The 18,932-nt window shown below is 41.7% G+C and overlaps 1 protein-coding gene across 1 annotated transcript; it reads left to right on the top strand.

Annotated features, from left to right (window-relative positions):
• Window positions 1–2,700: 2,700 nt before the first annotated feature.
• si:ch73-267c23.10 (serine incorporator 3) lies at window positions 2,701–7,509 on the top strand (the record flags this gene model as incomplete). The annotated part of the gene is made up of 3 exons (XM_057361426.1): window positions 2,701–2,912; window positions 5,101–5,328; window positions 6,958–7,509. Coding segments are annotated over 3 exons (579 nt in total), but the record flags the coding sequence as incomplete, so codon positions are not given.
• Window positions 7,510–18,932: the final 11,423 nt, after the last annotated feature.

Here is an 18,932-nt window from a genome sequence, read left to right as displayed (position 1 = left end):
AAATAGGGTTGTCTTTGGAAAGGGGAGGTCTCAAAGCATGAGGCTAGAGTGATTAATCTTATAAACCCAATGCTAAGAACCAAGCCTTAAAACAATAAACTAAATAATGATCTGTAGTTAGAATCACTAAAGAAGTTTTAAAAAATGAAGTTTGAAAATGAACTTAAAACTACTCTTCTGTTTAATAGAAAAATCAGCTATCGTATCCTCTTCAAGCCAATATGCCCCAGAGAAAAAAGTTCTAGTATGTGTTGACTTAAAAGTACATGCATCGTATTGTGACCCTGGGTGATTTGTTCCTATGTTGGCTCTCACACAGCCTTTCAGCCGTGATCGTCCCTAATATATCACCATCTTTTTCTGGGCGTTTCCTATGCGGGCTCTAGCAAGACAATGTCCTGGTCGTCCCATATACACCCTTTTTCTTTTTTTTTCTTTTTTTTACTGTGGTCACAATGTTTCAACATGCAATATCAGTCTCTTGAATATTTTCCATAATGCAATCTTTTATTTAATGCAAAAAACACTCAAAAAACATTCTCATATCAGTTTTGAAACTCATTTTCTTTAGATGAAAATATCATTTTTAGAGGATACGCAACTTGTGCTTGCTACCAAAAAAAATCTCTCATTGTTCCTCTGTGCCTCTTCACGCCTGGTCAAACACTCACACACGCTTTCCGGGAAAGTGGCCAACAATTCCCTCCCTTACACTCTCAAGTTTTACACAGAACACTACAGAGACACAGAAAGAACAGATATCTAATTTTACTCACACGCAGCTCTTCTGCGTGACAAATACATGTCCCTTCAATTTGGACAATAAATAAACTGCCTTCTCAAAACAGACAGGTGCCCTCTCCAAGCATGTCACTCAATAATTTAACTGCCTTCTCCAATAACAGGCAGGTGCCCTCTCCAAGCAGGTAGGCCTTCTCTTAGCAGGCGACTCAATAATCAATATCTTCAATATCAGCCTTTTCCAAGCAGGCTATTCAATAACTTAACTGCCTTCTCCAATAACAGGCAGGTGCCTTCTCCAAGCAGGCAGTGCACTTCTTCTTAAATAAATATCTAAACTCTATAACGTTATCATTCATTCATTCACATTCATTCCTTACCCTGAGACCCGGTACCCTCCTGCAATTTTTGTAAATTAATTTTGGTTTCTTTTTAGGAGAGACTCTTTATAGACATCAGTGCTAACCAAAACTCACCTCCGGCAAACTGCACAGATAATACTTTTTAACAATTTAATTATGAAGCAAAAATATGCTCACCTGCTCTTGATCTGTGCAGCAAGCCGGATGCTCCGTCCTAGGCAGCCTCCTGATGTCTTCCGTCTCTTTCCAATCCGGGTCACGGCACCAAAATATGTTGTGGAAAAATTTCAGTCTTGTAGTTCAAAAAATCTCTCAGACAAAGAAGGTCCGGGTGCCAAGGAGTTAACTTTATTTGCTCGAGCCAAACAAAGTGAGATGTTCCAAGTCATCTAAAAACCAAGTGTTTTCCAGTCTATAGTTATAGTAAAATTTCTGAAAGGTGGTCTCTTCTGAAACCAATCAGGTATTTTCCTGTTATCTCTTATTTTTATTAACCAATTGTTAATTGCCTGCCACCAATAAGTCCCAGGTAACAAGGTACGTATCTAATGGTGGTACGCTGGTTATTACATCATTTTTAAAATAATTTGCATACAATGGTTACTACACGAGACCACCAAACAAGCCATGGTCTCCATATGAGACGGTGTGGCGTTCGTGCGTAATCATGGTTACTTTTAAACAGTGGAAAATCCCCAGGTTTCAGAGAGAGCACAACAGGCTTCAAACTCTAGGCCTCTAAAAACATCACTGGATTTTACCTTGTTACATTGTGCTCAAATGTGCTTTAAACATGCTTAAAGTGACATTAAGTGCATTTATATGAACAATCATTGGTTACATGTACAGATTGTGTCATTAAATCATCAATTCTTCTTCAAATAATCAAATTATCATCATAAACCTACTTATATGTAATTATTCTTATTGAATATGATTTCAGATCAACCCATCTATGTACTAATGTTTCTATGAATACTTCTCAATACTTTTTAGGTATTTTATCAAGTGCATTTATAACTGTGGTGAAAAACAGTGCTCAATACATGTAAATTACAGCTCAATACATGTAAATTACATCTATATGTGCTCAGAAATTACACAATAAGTGCAAGTGCAGGGATACAAACAAACCGCCGGTAGCGATGCAGACAGGAACCGGAAGCCCAACACACCAGAGTTACACCTCAAAACAGTCTGAGAGAATACAGTCATTACGAATGCAGTCGGACCATCCAAATAAAATGAATGATAACAGAATTTATAGAACACTAAGCTAATATCAGCATAGGTGTCGCATCCATAACAGTCTATGAAAAATCATGCTATAAAAATAAATGCTTTAAACACTTTTTTAACATATTTAAACCACCAAATATTGACATCTGAACTATCAGTGGTGTAAACCTTTGGTAATTTCTTTCATGGTAAGGTTAATATTTGCATAGAATCGCTCAGCGATAACCTCAATGTGAAACCTTAAGTTAAAGGAAAAAAAACATGTTTTTCCATGATTTTAAACGTTTGTAAAAAATATTTTAAAAAGCTCTCAAGTTCTTTCACAAGTTTTATGTCAGTTTGATTGTTGTTAATTCATCATCTTCTAGAACCCACTTGCAACCCAAGCCTGTTCAGGATCTTTGAGCAGATTACCTCTGTTACACTTACCTCAGCAGAGATTGAGAAACAGACTGCTGTTATCATTGTAGACACAGAGGAAACTGTGCAGTCAGCCCCATACTTGCAGTGGTGGGATGCTCAAAGCGTCGTCGGACTGGCCATTTTCATTCTCTGCATTTTATATTCCAGGTATGATACACAAAGAGTACAGTCTACATTCTAGATTGCCTCAATATGTTATTGGGTATAGGGGTAGTTAGAGATTCAGAGGGAGATTCGGAGATTGCAACATTTATGACTATCAAAGCAGTCAAAATGGATCATATGCACCGGAACCATCATATACAGTAATTGGTTGAATCTAGGGTATTTGCAGTTGGCAACTAAATGTCTTATTGCAAAGTTTATTTATATTGCACTTTTTTACAATGTTGCATTGTTTCAAATCAGCTTTACATGGATAAAATAATTTTCAAAACAAGAGGAAAATTATTAAATGTTTAATATTATGTACATACAGAGAAGAATACGATACATGGTATCATTGCCAAAATGTAAACTTACATTAATTTTTGAATGTCATAGACGGTAGTACATTAAACCAGGCATGCGCATGCCATATCAGTTTACACAGAACTGTCCTTAAATAACGGAGAGAATAATATAATGATTTACATGCAAAAAGAATCTGCAACAATACCATTAAATTAGTAAAGACAATCTAACTGCCCTTTGGTTGTGAATTGCTGATAAAGTCCCTTCGCTGCTTTCTCTGTTTTCAAGTTTCTGATTTTATTTTCAAAATCCACATTTAGCCCCCAGACGCATGTCTTTTCAAGCTTGCAATGATCCCTGGTTCAGCTATGTGGATCTCTTTTCCCTTATAAGATCGCCCCAGCACCACTCTAAATCCCCATAGAATGCAGCCATCCTCAGACAGCTCATTTTCAAGTCCTGAGCTGTGAATGGCCAGCCATCCAGACCAAAGTTTTAAATGGGTCATGAGATGTAGTTAAAAACATTGTTATTATACAATCTACTTTACAGTTACATTTATTAAATCGACCGAATTTTTGCACGGATATGTAACAGAATAATAATTTTTTTCAATTTAATTCAACCAGTAATTAAAAAATAAAATCAGAACAATGTTGGTTTTGCCTGTTGTTGATAAATACCAGCTGTGAAGTATCACAATGCGCTTAAGCATTCACGTCACAGGAAAATCAGTCATTAGTACCCCAATGTGTAGTGACCTAGGGTTTTAACCAGTGCCCGAATCCGTGGGCACAGGATTATAATGCAGAAGGGCACTTCAAGAGACACCCTTTCGTTTTCTCCCCTACACTGTTCAACCCTTTGAAGCTCTCACTCTGGAAGGTAAACCCTTCGAAGGGATTAGAGCAGAGGGATGAGCCATTCGGAATGGAACGCAGGGAGCGGCAGATTAAATAATAAAACAAGCGCAGCAGAGGCCAGCTAGTGTGTGAAAGCTGTGCATGTAAACCTCATTCAGAGTGTGCAACTCACATGTCGATCGACAAAAAAGTGTTTTTGAAAAGGTTGTGTTGAGACAATTGACTGTCATGAGACAAAATTGTCTTTGTTGTCTGTGGCTTAAAATAAGGGATTGAATTAATTTAAATAGATGAATTAATTAAATTATTTAATTCTTTTTATTATTAACATTTTTACTTATTTTTAATATGCACAATTTATTTATTGGACACTACACCAGGGAGCATCGCCAGCACCCCTACTTCCCATATTACTGAAATGGCTTTAATCTACAGAAGTATTGAAATGGCAGCCATATAGAGATATTTGTAAAAACGTTTATTTTGTGAGCATTGATTGTGACATTGTTTTTAATCCTAGGAACAATTTCTGATAAAATAATTTACTGACACTTTTAGATTAGGGTTTTCACTTATGCCCGCTACAGATTAAAAAAAAATGTCTGTTACAACATGACAGATGTGAAAAAACCTGCCATGAACGATAAGGCAAAAAATTTAACATTCTAGTTTTTCTGTCTTTACAGTGGTAAAAGGTCACAGACGCAGTGTTGGTTGTTGTACATTATACTATGCCAAACAATACGGAACCAAACGATCGAATCTTACATCCCCACACCTCATGTCATTTACGAATCACAACACACAAATTGTGTCAAAATCGGTAAAAAAAATGTTTTCTGAAGGAGGTAACTAAACACCTAAACACTAGTTGTGTAATTAAATACAACTTTTGCAAAAAGTCATGCATAATAAGGCATTCATATGTGCGTTATAAATACTCATAATGAGGCAACATTCATGCTAATAGGTCCCAAATAACACAACTTTAAACTTTTTTGTTTTCTTTTTCTTGGCAGTATACGCTCTTCCAACACCAGTCAAGTTAATAAACTAACCCTAGCTACTAAAGACACCACCACACTAGATGAAAACTATACACAAAGTCCTGAGATGGCAGTGGTCATGACAAAAAAACATGCAGAGGACAATGAAAAGGACACTGTTCAATACAGCTATGCCTTCTTTCACTTCATGCTGTTTCTGGCATCTCTCTACATCATGATGACTCTAACAAACTGGTACAGGTCAGTGGCTGCGACTCTAACAAAGTATATTTGCAAAAGATTGCTAATGCTCTGGAAATTTCAGCTAAGTTTTTAACATGGTGATGATAAAGTATTCATATTTTTTTATAATATATACATTTTTAGTTATAAACTGTTTAAACGCTGAAACACCAGGCTATTGTTTGAAAATGCTGGCTGCAGGGACGGACATTTTTCAGACGCTTTGGTTCATACGATACGAAATCGGAATATCTGTTTAAGTGCTATGGTATCTAATTTAGCAAGTACATTGTTTATTCAACAAATACTAATATGATGGTAGTACAAAATGAGTAATCAGAGACAGAAATATTAACTCCAATAACTGATTAAAATGATTTTCAATTGATGTCCACAGAAATAGGCTTGTAAAAGTATTTTAAAGATTTTAAAGTTTATACAGTGCTTAATAGGGAGCAGCAGAGATGATGTATTTCATCCCGGAAGTTAGCGCCACACTGCTTCCCTCGGCCACCTCCGTCAAATTTCTGCCTGTCACCAGAGTTATGTTGAGTGTCTTCACATAAAGTTAATAGACTGTCATTTTTTTGTAACTGCAGTTGCAGTAAATGTGCAGTGAGACTGTATTATGAGTTGTATTAGATCCATTTCACTGCTGTTCGGGTGAAATCGTTTCTTTTGTATTCAAATACGTTCAGTTTCTTGAAATTGTTCTTAAATCACCGTGGCGTTCATCAGTGTAATGTTTTAAGCGGTGCAGGTGTCTCGTTGAATCAGTGTTACTTTACACACAGCAAGTTCGCCAGTATCAGAACGACTCGTAAACAAATGACGCATTTGAACTGATTCGTTTAAACAGTACTATTCATTCACAAAATTAATCAATAAGAAATCAGTGAATCATTCAAAGCTCAGTGAACCACAAAAGAACAGCATGCGAATGAGCTTTGCTCATTTAGTTAGACTGGTTAGTAAGTTTCAGCCTAAATAATAAAAAATTACTGACTACTGACAATTATTTTTAACAAGTTAATGCTTAGGTAGCCTTATTACCTATACAAAGTCATTCAGTTTTGACTGACGGGAGGTAATACATTCAAGTCAATGAAATAATAGAAGCTGTTAGTTTAATTTAGTAGGCTATCCTGGGTTAGAAAAAGGATAAAAAGCTTATATTTGAATTTAAACAACTTCCTGCTTAATTTAAAAAAAATGTTTTATATAACTTAAGTATCATTTTTATTCAGTTTTAGAACTCTTAATACAGGCGCATCTCAAAAAAATTGAATATCATGGACAAGTTCTTTCTCTTTTTAAAGAAACATTCTGGATAGGACTGAGTAAATATTGATTATCTGATTCTAATCATTTGTAATTCTGATCAGGAATCCCCAAATCAATTCTTAATATGTGTGCTTCAGGACAAAAAGCGAATTACAGAAAATATTCACATCTGAAGATGTTGATGTTTTTCGCTTTACTTAAAAGACAGAGGATCATGATGGAAGGCTTTTGTTGGTGAAAAATTAATTGTTGCATATTTACAGTGTTTTTACAGTAATATGTTGCAGTTCGCTAATTCTGGCATATCTATGTTTTATTTCTTTCTGCCTTTTTATTAACCCTGTTTTTTCATTGTTCACCCAGCCCTGATGCTGACTACAATGTGGTAACAGGCAAATGGCCAGTGGTTTGGGTTAAAATCTCATCCAGCTGGGTCTGTCTCACCTTATACACCCGGTCTCTAGTTGCTCCTATGATACTCACCAACAGAGACTTCACCTAGTTATTTTTTTCCCACATCTCTACAAGTTTAAGGATAAAGTAATTACACTGCAATGAACTTTTGGCTTAGTGGAAAACAATTTTGGAGCCACTTTGCCTATTAACCTCTGCATATGGTATGCAATAATTAATTTACTGTCGTTATTCATCTTTTTTCCTATTAAACGCAAATTGCCTGTGATTGTAAACATACCTATTAAGCTCACATACCTATTGAGCACACTTTCATCTTTGAGCTTCAATATAAATCTTAAACAATTGATGTGTTTGTTAATGAAACGTGTTTGAACAATTGAACGTGTTTATGAAAAAAGCATTAAGAGCGCGATCCGCAACGAGAAGCGCTCTGCATAAGTTCATGCAGCAACAACACTTGTAAGATACAGTGGCTTGCAAAAGTATTCATCCCCCTTCATTTTATTCACATTTTGTTATGCTGCTGCCTTATCTTAAACTACTTTAAATGATTATTTTTTTACATTAATCTACACTCCATGCACAATAATGACAAAACAAAAACTGATTTTTGACAGCTTTGCAAATTTATTAAAAATAAAAAACAAAATTAAGTACATTGCATAAGTATTCATACCCTCAACTCAGAAAATGGTTATAGCGCCTTTACAGACTCAAATCTTTTTGGGTATGATGTGAAAAGCTTTACACATCTGCATTTGGCAATTTTCTGCCATTCTTCTGCTCAGATCCTCTCAAACTCTGTCAGGTTGGATGGAGATCATCAGTAGACAGACATTTTCAGGTTTCTACAGAGATGTTCAGTTGGGTTCAAGCACTAGCTGGGCCACTCACGGACATAGACAGAGTTGTCCATCTGCCACTCTTGCATTGTTTTAGGTGTGTGCTTAGGATCATTGTCATGTCGGAGAATGAACCTTATGCCCTGTCCGAGGTTCTGCATGTTCTGGGCTAGGTTTTCATGATCATTATCTCCGTTATTTTGTGTACAGTCCCTGAAGCTGAAAAACACCCCCACATCATGATGCTGTTTCCACTACACTTTACTGTTAAGATGGTTTTGTACAGGTGTTGAGCAGTGCTTGTTTTTCTCCAGACATGATGCATGAATCTGAGATTCATCATACCAGAATATCTTGTTTCTGACAGTTTGAAAGATTCGTTGAAGTACGTTTTTGCATATTTCAAGTTTCCATGTGTCTTCACTGAGCAAAGGCTTGAGTCTGGCCACTAAGCCATAAAGCCCAGATTGGTGGAGTGTTGCAGTGATGTTTGTCCTTCTGTAAGTTTCTCCCATCTCCATATATGATCATGGAGCTCAACCAGAGTAATCATCAGCTTCTTGGTCACCGCTCTAACCAAGACCCTTCTCCATCGATGGCTCAGTTTGGACAGGAGGTCAGCTCAAGTAAGAGATCTGGTGGTTCTAAACCTCTTTCATTGAGGATAAATGGAGGCTACATGCCTCTGTGAACCTTGAATACAGCAGATTATTTTCAGACGTCTTCCCCAGATCTGTGCCTTGATACAATCCTGTCTCAAAGCTCTACTGGCAGTTCTTTTGACCTCATGTCTTGGTTTTTACTTTGATATGCATTTTCAGCTTTTGCACCCTTTATAGAGAGGTATGTGCATTGAAAATTGAATTTGGCACAGGTTAACTCCACTCGAAGTGTAGAAACATCAACAAGCAAAACTAATGCTTCTGAGCTAAATTTCAAGTGTCCCAGAAAAGGGTATGAATACTTATGCAATGTACTTATTTTTGTTTTTATTTTTAATAAATTTGCAAAGCTGTCAAAAATCAGTTTTTTGTTTTGTCATTATTGTGCATGGTGTAGATTAATGTAAAAAGATAATCATTTAAAGTAGTTTAAGATAAGGCAGCAGCATAACAAAATGTGAATAAAATGAAGGGGGATGAATACTTTTGCAAGCCACTGTATATATCTACAAAATAAACAATTTGAAATATGGTTTCGGTATACATTTGCTTTGTGACCTACACTCAGTTGTTTAAAACAATTCCTGTAACATAAGACAATATCAAATCAATAAGCAATCATTGTTAACTGGCCCAGGCACGCACAAGCAAGCCCGCTTCTGGCTATATTGAATATAGAGCGATTTTAGTCTCATTAATTATTCACACATAAAACATGAAACTTGCATAGCCAGTTTCACATGCATGAAACCTAGGCTAATTCACGTGCACAAATGATATGCATACATTCGCAAAAAAACAATTCACATGCGTAAAATAAAATGATATTCTCATAAAATACGCTTAATACAATTCACACACGTACAACTGTGCACAAATATTTTGAAAGTTTAGAATGTACAAGTTTATCGTGGAATGTGAATGTGCAAATGTGAAACTTTTTTTGCATGTGAAACTGGCTACCCAAGTGTACATGTCATTCTGCCGCATCATGTCATGTTTCTCATGGTCCAGTGGCAGGATCATGACAGAACCCCATGTTTCATGTGGAGAGGGGTAATTTTGGCCCTTATGGCCTTCCATACACCCTCTCCGATCTCGTCTCCGTTCCCGCCCTCTCCTCGTTATTGCTTGTTTATTGTTTCATGCCCTTCACCTGTTCCCTCTTGATTTGATCCCTTTATAATGCCCTTGTGTTTTCTGTCCTGTGCTGGTTCATTTTGATTCATGTGGTGTAAGTCCCTGTGTCTTGTCAAGTTTAGTCTAGTGTAGTCATTTTGTAAATTATGTCAAGTGTTAACTGTAGTTCTTGTGTAAGTTTAGTTAGTCTTAGTCCAGTCTTGTCATGTTATTATATTCCCTTGTTTTGTTATGTTACCCCCTCGTGGGTTTTTTGGTTTTGTCTTTATTATTTATTAAACGTCTTGTTAACCCTTACCCGCTGTCTGCACCTGGGTCCTCTGTCCTTGTGTCTCACCATGTACCATGACAGTACATCATGTTTTATGTGTGAATAATTAATGAGATCAAAATCGCTCAATAATTGAAAGTCTATGTAAATACTTCATAAACAGACATTAAATATTCACTGATTCTATATATATAAAATGATTAGTTGGGTTTTCACAGGTACTGTGAAATCACTTTATAAATAGTATTTTTTTGTGATTTACCGTGCTCTACTTAATAATGTAAAGAACATTATGTGAAAATATAACATTAATATTAAAAATGAAAATTATTTTAGTGGTCTGCCTTTTTAGTAATTGACTCTGGCTGCATTTACACTGCATGTACATAGTGACCCAATTCCGATTTTTTCCTCCAATGTGGCACAGATCGGATATGACATAAACAGTATGAACATTTATATTTTATGATTTGTTTATATTTGTACGAGGCCTATTTTGTGCAGTCTGCTTTACAAACAGGTTTTTCGTTCGGTCTGCGTGAGCTTGTTCACAAAATCCACGATTAAAACTTTTTTTAAAGTCTGAGAAAGTTTTTTAAGCTTTTACATCGTTTAGAAAAACAATTAAGTCATTTAATTTTAAGGTCACGTTTTTTAAAATGTGAGACGTCCTGAAAAATGATGCTCTGCTGTAATATCCTGTACCTTTTATATTGCAGTTGCATATCTTAACTTTGTCAAGACTCCACTGCGTTTCTTTATAATTTGTATTGAGGCGTATGCCCTGTATTGAGGCATATCCCCTGCCCAGAGGGTGGGAGCAATCGCTTGTGCATGACTTGCGGGATGCTGATTGGTTGTCACCTTGGATACTGCTAATCAGCCATGTCAACAACCTAAAGAGACTGATGACAGCATATTAGAATGCAGAATAATGGCTTTTTTTTGGTGCTACTTGTCGGCTTCGGATACATGAGATCCCAGAGGTTCTCAATTGGATTTAGGTTTGAGGTACGTAAGGGCCAGTCAATGGCATCAATGCCATCATCGTCCAGAAGCTTTCTGGCCACATGAGGCCGGGCATTATCATGCACCAGGAGGGCTGCACTGCACCAGCATTACTTATGCTTCTTTACCGGATTGATGGATATTCCTGAAGGTTAACTGATTAACTGATGTTGTTAAACCGAGATGATTAAGTGTTCCCTTAATTTTTTGAGCAGTGTATTTTAAACACCCTTCAGGTTTACTATTTTAATATTCAGTTTATTGAGAACTGGCATTGACTTAATATTAGTTGGTGCTGAAATAGTTACATTAATAAACCTTTTAATTGTAGAGCACACTGTAGTCATATATTGTAAGTACAATATATTAAAAACATAATTGTTCCTGACCAAATATATTTTCACAAAATAACAGTTTTTATTACATATGTAAATTGTTTTAATATTTAATAAATACATAAATATGTATATTTGATAAATATGATTTTTTTTCACTTAGAATCATCCAAGTGTGTTGATTGCATATTTTTTGACATCAGTTCATCAAGCGTTTTTACTTTCTAGCAAATAGAAAAATCACAGATATGACACAAAAAAGATTTTGTTAAATAGCTTAACATTCTGGCTTCATTAAACATGCCTTCAACAAAATAACTAACTTTTTTTATTAATGGCATATGTTTTTACAGATCAAGTAGAGGAAAAAAGTATGGAATCACCAAATGTTGAAGAAAAAAATATGGAATCATCAGCAAAAGTAAATATAGTTAGTACTTTGTTGCTCCTCCTCTGGCTTTTATGACTGCCTGAATTCTTTGAGGCATGGACTTCACTAATGAAAAACAATATTCCCCATTAATCTGGTTCCAACTTTCTCGAATAGCAGTTGACAGATCAGCTTTGCAGGATGGAGCCTTATCATGGACAAGTTTTTTTAATTTCCACCATACATTTTCAATGTGGCGGCAAGATGCATTGGTCATCCTGAAAAATGACTTCATCATTACCAAATTTCTCTTCAATGGATGGGATGAGAAAAGTGTCCAAAATTTCACCTGTGCATTGACTGTTGAGGTAATGATTGCCATCTCCCCTGGTCCTTTAACTGACATGCAACCCCATATCATAAATGAGTTGGGAAATTTGATTGTTTTCTTCAGGCAGTCATCTTTATATGTTTCATTAGAACTGCACCAGACAAAAGTTCCAGCGTCATCTCCTTGGTCAATGCAGATTAGTGATTCATCACTGAATATCACTTTCATCCAATCATCCACACTCCATGATTGCTTCACCTTAGCCCACTGTAACCTTGTTTTCTTGTTTTGGTGTTAGTGCTGGTTTTTGTTTGGCTTTTTTATATTTAAATCCCATTTCATTCAGCCGGTTTCTTACAGTTCTGTCACAAACATTGGGTCTCATTCACTAATAATTGCATAGATTTTTCCTTTGCAATTCGTTCATTTGAACCTCCCACAAAAACCTTACGCCTAATTCACAACAAGTGCGTACGCACATGAATTTGTGGGGGTATTGTCAAGAGGAAGATGCGATATGCCAGACCCAACAATGCAGAAGAGCTGAAGGCCACTATCAGAGCAACCTGGGCTCTCATAACACCTGAGCAGTGCCACAGACTGAACGACTCCATGCCACGCCGCATTGCTGCAGTAATTCAGGCAAAATGAGCCCCAAGTAAGTATTGAGTGCTGTACATGCTCATACTTTTCATGTTCATACTTTTCAGTTGGCCAAGATTTCTAAAAATCCTTTCTTTGCATTGGTCTTAAATAATATTCTAATTTTCTGAGATACTGAATTTGGGGTTTTCATTAGTTGTCAGTTATAATTATCAAATTAAAAGAAATAAACATTTGAAATATATCAGTCTGTGTGTAATGAATGAATATAATATATATTATAAAAGTTTCACTTTTTGAATGGAATTAGTGAAATAAATCAACTTTTTGATGATATTCTAATTATATGACCAGCACCTGTATATATTATTTAAAATATATAACTATTATCCTAAGATGAAACATGCATTTTGTCTTAGAGAAAGAGAGGGGTAGAGAAAGGAAAGAGAGAGACCGGTGATTTTCGCGTACGTGTGCTTTCAACGGTTCCTATCTTTTCTCTTATATTTAGAATAAATTTTAGTACAAAAGTTTTTGTGAATCATGATTTGTTTGTGAAGCGTTCGTACGCAGGTTGCACGCACAAATTTGTGCGTACGCATGCTTAGTGAATGAGACCCATTGACTCCTGTTTCCGCCCATTTGTTTTTCATTTGTTTTGTTGTGCATTTTCGGTTTTCAAGGCATATTGTTTTGAGTTTTCTATCCTGACGCTTTGACGTCTTCCTTGGTCTGCCTGTATGTTTTCCTTTCATAACCTTTCTATTCAGTTTATACTTGCACCAAATTTTAGACACAGCTGATTGAGAGCATCCAACTTCTTTGGCCACACTCCATGTTGAAATTCCTTGTTGAATGAGTTTTACAATCCTTTCCACCGTTTCAACTGACAACTCTTTCGTTGGAGCCATGTTTCCTTTCAATTAGCCAAGTCCAACAGCTCATTAAGGTGTTTAAGTACTCCCTTTTAACTGATGACTAATTAGCATTTATAGACTTGTCCTAGTATATGTTCTAGAAATGAAAAGTAAAGTTCCCTTTCTGTCGGTCTCTCTACGTTGTGTAGAACTGACAGATGGGGATTGTCTTGAGAACCTATCATCTTCTGACTATTTGGAAAAGGCCAATGAAATTGGCAAATTAAATTTGCATGCCGGACTCTGCCCCGGATATCCGGGTATAAAAGGAAAACAGCGTGCTCATTCATTCACCTTTTGTTCTTCAGAGCCTTCGCATCTGATGATCTCTTCTCTGATCTTTGATCGTTTACACTGCTTGATCCTTACGAAGTGGTGCATCGGACTGTCCCTTCTTGCAGCGACTTCCCCTGGGCGTCTCGGCAGCTCCGGAGGTGTTCGAGTTTTTTCCTTTTTTATCTAAAAGAGCAAATTTTTCCAGCACGGCATGTCCCACTGTTCTTGTGGGTGCAACGCGCTCATTGAGGAGGGGGACGGACACGATGTCTGCCTCAAGTGTTTGGTTCTTCAGCAAGCTGAGGCAGGCTTTGTGGATACGTCTTGCCCGCACTGCGGGCGGATGGCGATTCAGACGTTGCGGTCACGGGTAGCTGTGTTCTTTTTGGAAGCAGCCGCCACCTCATCAGCTTCCCGTCCTCGGACCGCAGCGGCTACGGCCCTGCCGTCCCTGACGGCAAGCGGCGGGGTGAAATGGGGATCTCCGTGAGCGGCAAACCGTCAGCCACAGGCTCGCGGACCGCTCACGCCCCGTCTCGCTCGTCTGACCGTCCTCCAGGAGACGGTCCTACCCAATCTTGTTCCTCCACCACGTACTCGGAAGTACGTGACGACGATGAGATGTTGCTTGCAGCATCGGAGGGAGACTTTTTGGCATCCGATCCTGACGATTCCTCGGAGCTCCCTCCCTCGCTCGCTTTGGGGGGAGGCCATTAAACATATCCTGACCCGCCGCGACTCGTCCGCCTTCCGGCTTTCGAGATCCCATGCGGCATCTGGTTCCCAGCAGCCCCAGCCCTCCTCGTCGTCGGCTCCAGCGCCCCCTAGGCAGGCGGCCTCTGGGAAGAAGACGTCGATGAGGAGACCACCGACCCGTCAGCAGCCGCTGCGGAAACAGAAGCGGCCCTGACGGGAGGACCCCAGGGAGATCGAGCATGCCATCGGGCCCGCCCCCAGCCATCCCATCGCTGGGCGGTCGGATTGGGATGGTTCCTGCCCCGTCTCTGCTGGGCCCCTCTGGGGGACTTAGCGCCCACATACTCACAAAAAGAGTTCCCTCTCTCTCTGGGGTGGGATTACAGCCTCTCTCTCTGGGGTGGGATTACAGCCGCTCTCACCCTCTACGCGACAGTGGTCGGCAACTCGACGTTGCGTCACGGCGAGACACAACGTGGAGCACACACAGCAGCCCTGAGCACTCTCAGTTGAGCTGCGTCATCACCGGGCAGGTAAGTCAGCAGAGCCGATCTCCTCCCGGGGCTTCCCCCGGCGAGGGATCCGTGCTGCCCGCCATCAAACTACCCCCGGGGTGACGATGAAGCAGATCGAACCCCTATTCCCCCTGTCTCGGTTCCTGGGAGCCTGGCTACGGCTTCCCAGGCCGTCACGGTGGCTAGGGAAGACGATCCGTCTCGGCTACGCGATCTAATTCGCCAGATGCCCGCCCAAGTTTCTGGGCATCCTCTCAACTTCAGTCAGAGGCAGGGATGCTCCCGTGCTTCGGGACGAGGTCGCCACCCTTCTGGCGATCGAAGCGATCTCTAGCAGAGATGTTCAGCGTGTTTTACAGCCCGTACTTCATCGTTCCCAAGAAAAGCGGGGGGTTGCGCCCCATTCTAGATCTGCGAACCCTGAACAGGCACCTACACAAGCTGCCGTTCAAGATGCTCATGCAGACCTGAAGGACGCGTACTTTCATGTGTCGATTCTCCCTCGTCATCGACCGTTCCTACGGTTCGCTTTTGAGGGGCGGTCATATCTGTACAGGGTCCTCCCCTTAGGTCTGTCCCTGTCCCCACGAGTCTTCACGAAGATCGTGGATGCCGCAATCGCTCCCCTCAGGGAGAGAGGTGTGCGGGTACTGAACTATCTCGACGACTGGCTCATCTTGGCACACTCGCGAGATCTGTTGTGTACACACAGGGACCTGGTGCTCCGGCATCTAGACCATTTGGGGCTACAGGTCAATTGTGAAAAGAGCAAGCTCTCCCCCGTGCAGAGCATCTTTTTTCTCGGCATGGAACTCGACTCTGTCTCCATGACAGTGCGACTGACTACAGAATGCACTCAGTCAGCGGTCCCCCGAAACAATTTCAGAGGCTCCTGGGACACATGGCATCCTCGGCGGGGGTGGTCCCCCTTGGGTTGAAGCACATGCGACCGATCCAACACTGGCTACAGAGCTGGGTTCCCTGGAGAGCGTGGCACACCGGCAGCAGGCGTATGGTCATCATGCCTTTCTGCCGACGCACCCTAACCCCCTGGTCCTCAATGACCTTTCTGCGGAAAGGAGTCCCCATTGGGCAGGTCTCAAGACACGTCGTGGTGATGACGGATGCCTCCCTTCAGGGTTGGGATGCCGTGTGCAATGGGCACGCAGTGTCGGGACGATGGATGGGCCCGTCTGTGCTGGCATATCAACTGCCTAGAGTTGTTGGCTGTGCTACTTGCACTGAGGAGGCTGCAGCCCCTCGTGCAGGGCAAGGACGTGCTGGTCCGGTCAGACAGCACAACTGTCGTAGAGTACAACTATCGCCAGGGTGGCATACGCTCACGGCAGCTAACACAACTCGCCCGGCGCCTCCTCCTCTGGAGTCAGCAGGTGACAACGTCCTTGCGAGCCACATACATCCCGGGCGACCTGAACCAGACAGTCAACGCGCTCTCTCGTCAGTCAACGCCTCGCGGAGAGTGGCGACTCCATCCCCGTGCAGTCCGGCTCATATGGGAGCGGTTCGGCCAGGCGCAGGTGGACCTGTTTGCCTCCCCGGACTCCACCCATTGCCTGCTTTGGTACTCCCTGACCGAGGGTCGCCTCGGCACGGATGCCTTAGCGCACAGCTGGCCGCGGGACAAGTGGAAGTACGCCTTCCCCCCAGTGAGCCTCATTGCACAGGTTCTGTGCAAGGCCAGGGAAGAGGAGCATCAAGTGTTACTAGTTGCGCCCTACTGGCCCAACCGGACTTGGTTCTCAGATCTGATGCTTCTGACGACAACTCCCCCTGGCCGATTCCCCTAACGAAGGACATTCTTTCACAGGGGAAGGGCACGTTGTGGCACCCGATACCAGACCTCTGGAACCTCCATGTCTGGCTCCTGGACGGGACGAGGAGATCCTGAGTGGCCTACCCCCAGCGGTGGTTGAGACCATAACTCAGGCTAGGGCCACTGCAACTAGACGGCTGTACGCCTTGAAGTGGCGCCTCTTCTCATCCTGGTGTTCTTCTCGAGAAGAAGACCCACAGAGATGCTCGATCAGGAACGTGCTGTCCTTCCTACAAGAGAGACGTGAGAGAAATCTCTCCCCTTCCACACTGAAAGTGTATGTAGCCGCCATCACCAGTTGCTGGCAAGTCTCTAGGACAGCACGACCTGGTCATTAGGTTCCTAAGAGGTGCGAGAAGGCTGAATCCGCCTCGTCCGCACTCCGTACCCTCTTGGGACCTTGAAGTGATCCTGGCGGGCCTCCAGAAGCCCCTTTTTGAGCCCCTGGGAGATGCCGCTTTCTCATTTTACGATGAAGACGGCTCTGCTAGTGGCGCTTGGCTCCATCAAGAGGGTAGGGGACCTACAAGCATGCTCTGTGTCTACAGAGTGCCTAGAATTCGGGCCTGGAGATTCTCACGTGAACCTCAGACCACGGCCTGGCTACGTGCCCAAAGTGCCCACCACTCCCTTTCGGGACCAGGTGGTGAACTTGCAGGCGCTCCCCACCGGGGAGGAAGACCCAACCCCATCCGTGTTGTGTCCAGTACGCGCATTGCGCCTCTACTTGGACCGCACGCAGAGCTTCAGAAGCTCTGAGCAGCTCTTTGTCTGTTTTGGAGGTCAGCGGAAGGGGAGGGCTGTCTCCAAACAGAGACTGGCACACTGGATCGTGGATGCCATCGCTACGGCGTACCGGTCTCTAGATCGCCCGTGCCTGTTGGCAGTGAGGGCACACACCACCCGGGGTGTAGCCTCCTCGTGGGCACTGGCTCAGGGCGCCTCTCTGGCAGACATCTGCAGAGCTACGCCCAACACCTTCGCAGGGTTCTACAGCCTCTGCGTAGAACCGGTGACAGCCCGTTTCTTGCAGGGCAACAGGTAAGAGACGGCGGCCGGTAGGGCATACACCTGCGAAAGCACCTCCCCCTTCCCTCTAGGTGGGTTAGTGTGCTATTTCCACCTCCCTTCTTCCCCCCACCGGGTGAAGAATAGGCATTCCATTCCATGAGTTCTCCTCTAATGGCGAGACCACGTTGGTGTCTCCACTAATCTCCTCCCTACGGCAGGAAGTGGTCTCTGTAGCGCATTTCCTCAGTGAGGAAATAACGCTTACCCAGTGGCCCTTACAGTGTCGGGCGGCTTCTCGCTGTTAGAGAAACAAGGCCTCCGCCTGTGATGGCCGGTGGTAGGGGGCTTCCCACTCTTTTGGTAAAAGCTCTGGGGCCCCCCTACCTCTCGACTGGATGGTCACAAATTTCGCGATGGCGCTTACGTCTGACACGCCTAGGCCAGTCAGCGTCGCCTCGCTAGAGATTGTGACCATCTGTCGGTTCGACACAACGTCGAGAGACCGACAGAAAGGGAACGTCTTGGTTACGTATGTAACCTCAGTTCCCTGATGGAGGGAACGAGAAGTTGTGTCCTTCATGCCACAATGCTGGCCGCCCACCGCAGTGGTCAGGGCTCCTCAGCCCAAAAGGTGAAAGAATGAGACGTCTTGAGAACGTCTAGGTTCTCAAGACAAACCCCATATGTCGGTTCGACACAACGTCTCGTTCCCTCCATCAGGGAACTGAGGTTACATACGTAACCAAGACAATGATTCCTTATTTTTTTCCTCAACATTGAGTGATTCCATACTTTTTTCCTCTACTTGATCTGTGAAAACATTTGTTGAAGGCATGTTTAATGAAGCCAGAGTGTTAAGCTATTTAACAAAATATTTTGTCATATCAGTGATTTTTCAGTTTGCTTGAAAAATTATGATTCCATAATTTTTGCCAGAGGTTGTATTCACAATGAGCAACGTTCTGCCACCAGTTTCTGTAGAATGGGTTTAAACTTAGTTGCTCTCAAGCCAAAAGTATGGTGTTCTGCTATTTGTTGCAAATATCTGAAGTTTATGTGTACATAAAAATGGTTTTAAATGGATTAATGGTTTAGGTAGGTAAAAAAAAT

This window comes from Triplophysa rosa, linkage group LG20 (assembly GCF_024868665.1).
Source record: "Triplophysa rosa linkage group LG20, Trosa_1v2, whole genome shotgun sequence".
Classification (NCBI taxonomy): domain Eukaryota; kingdom Metazoa; phylum Chordata; class Actinopteri; order Cypriniformes; family Nemacheilidae; genus Triplophysa; species Triplophysa rosa.
Note: the sequence above shows the minus strand (reverse complement) of the source record. Positions and strands in the feature narration are given on the sequence as shown.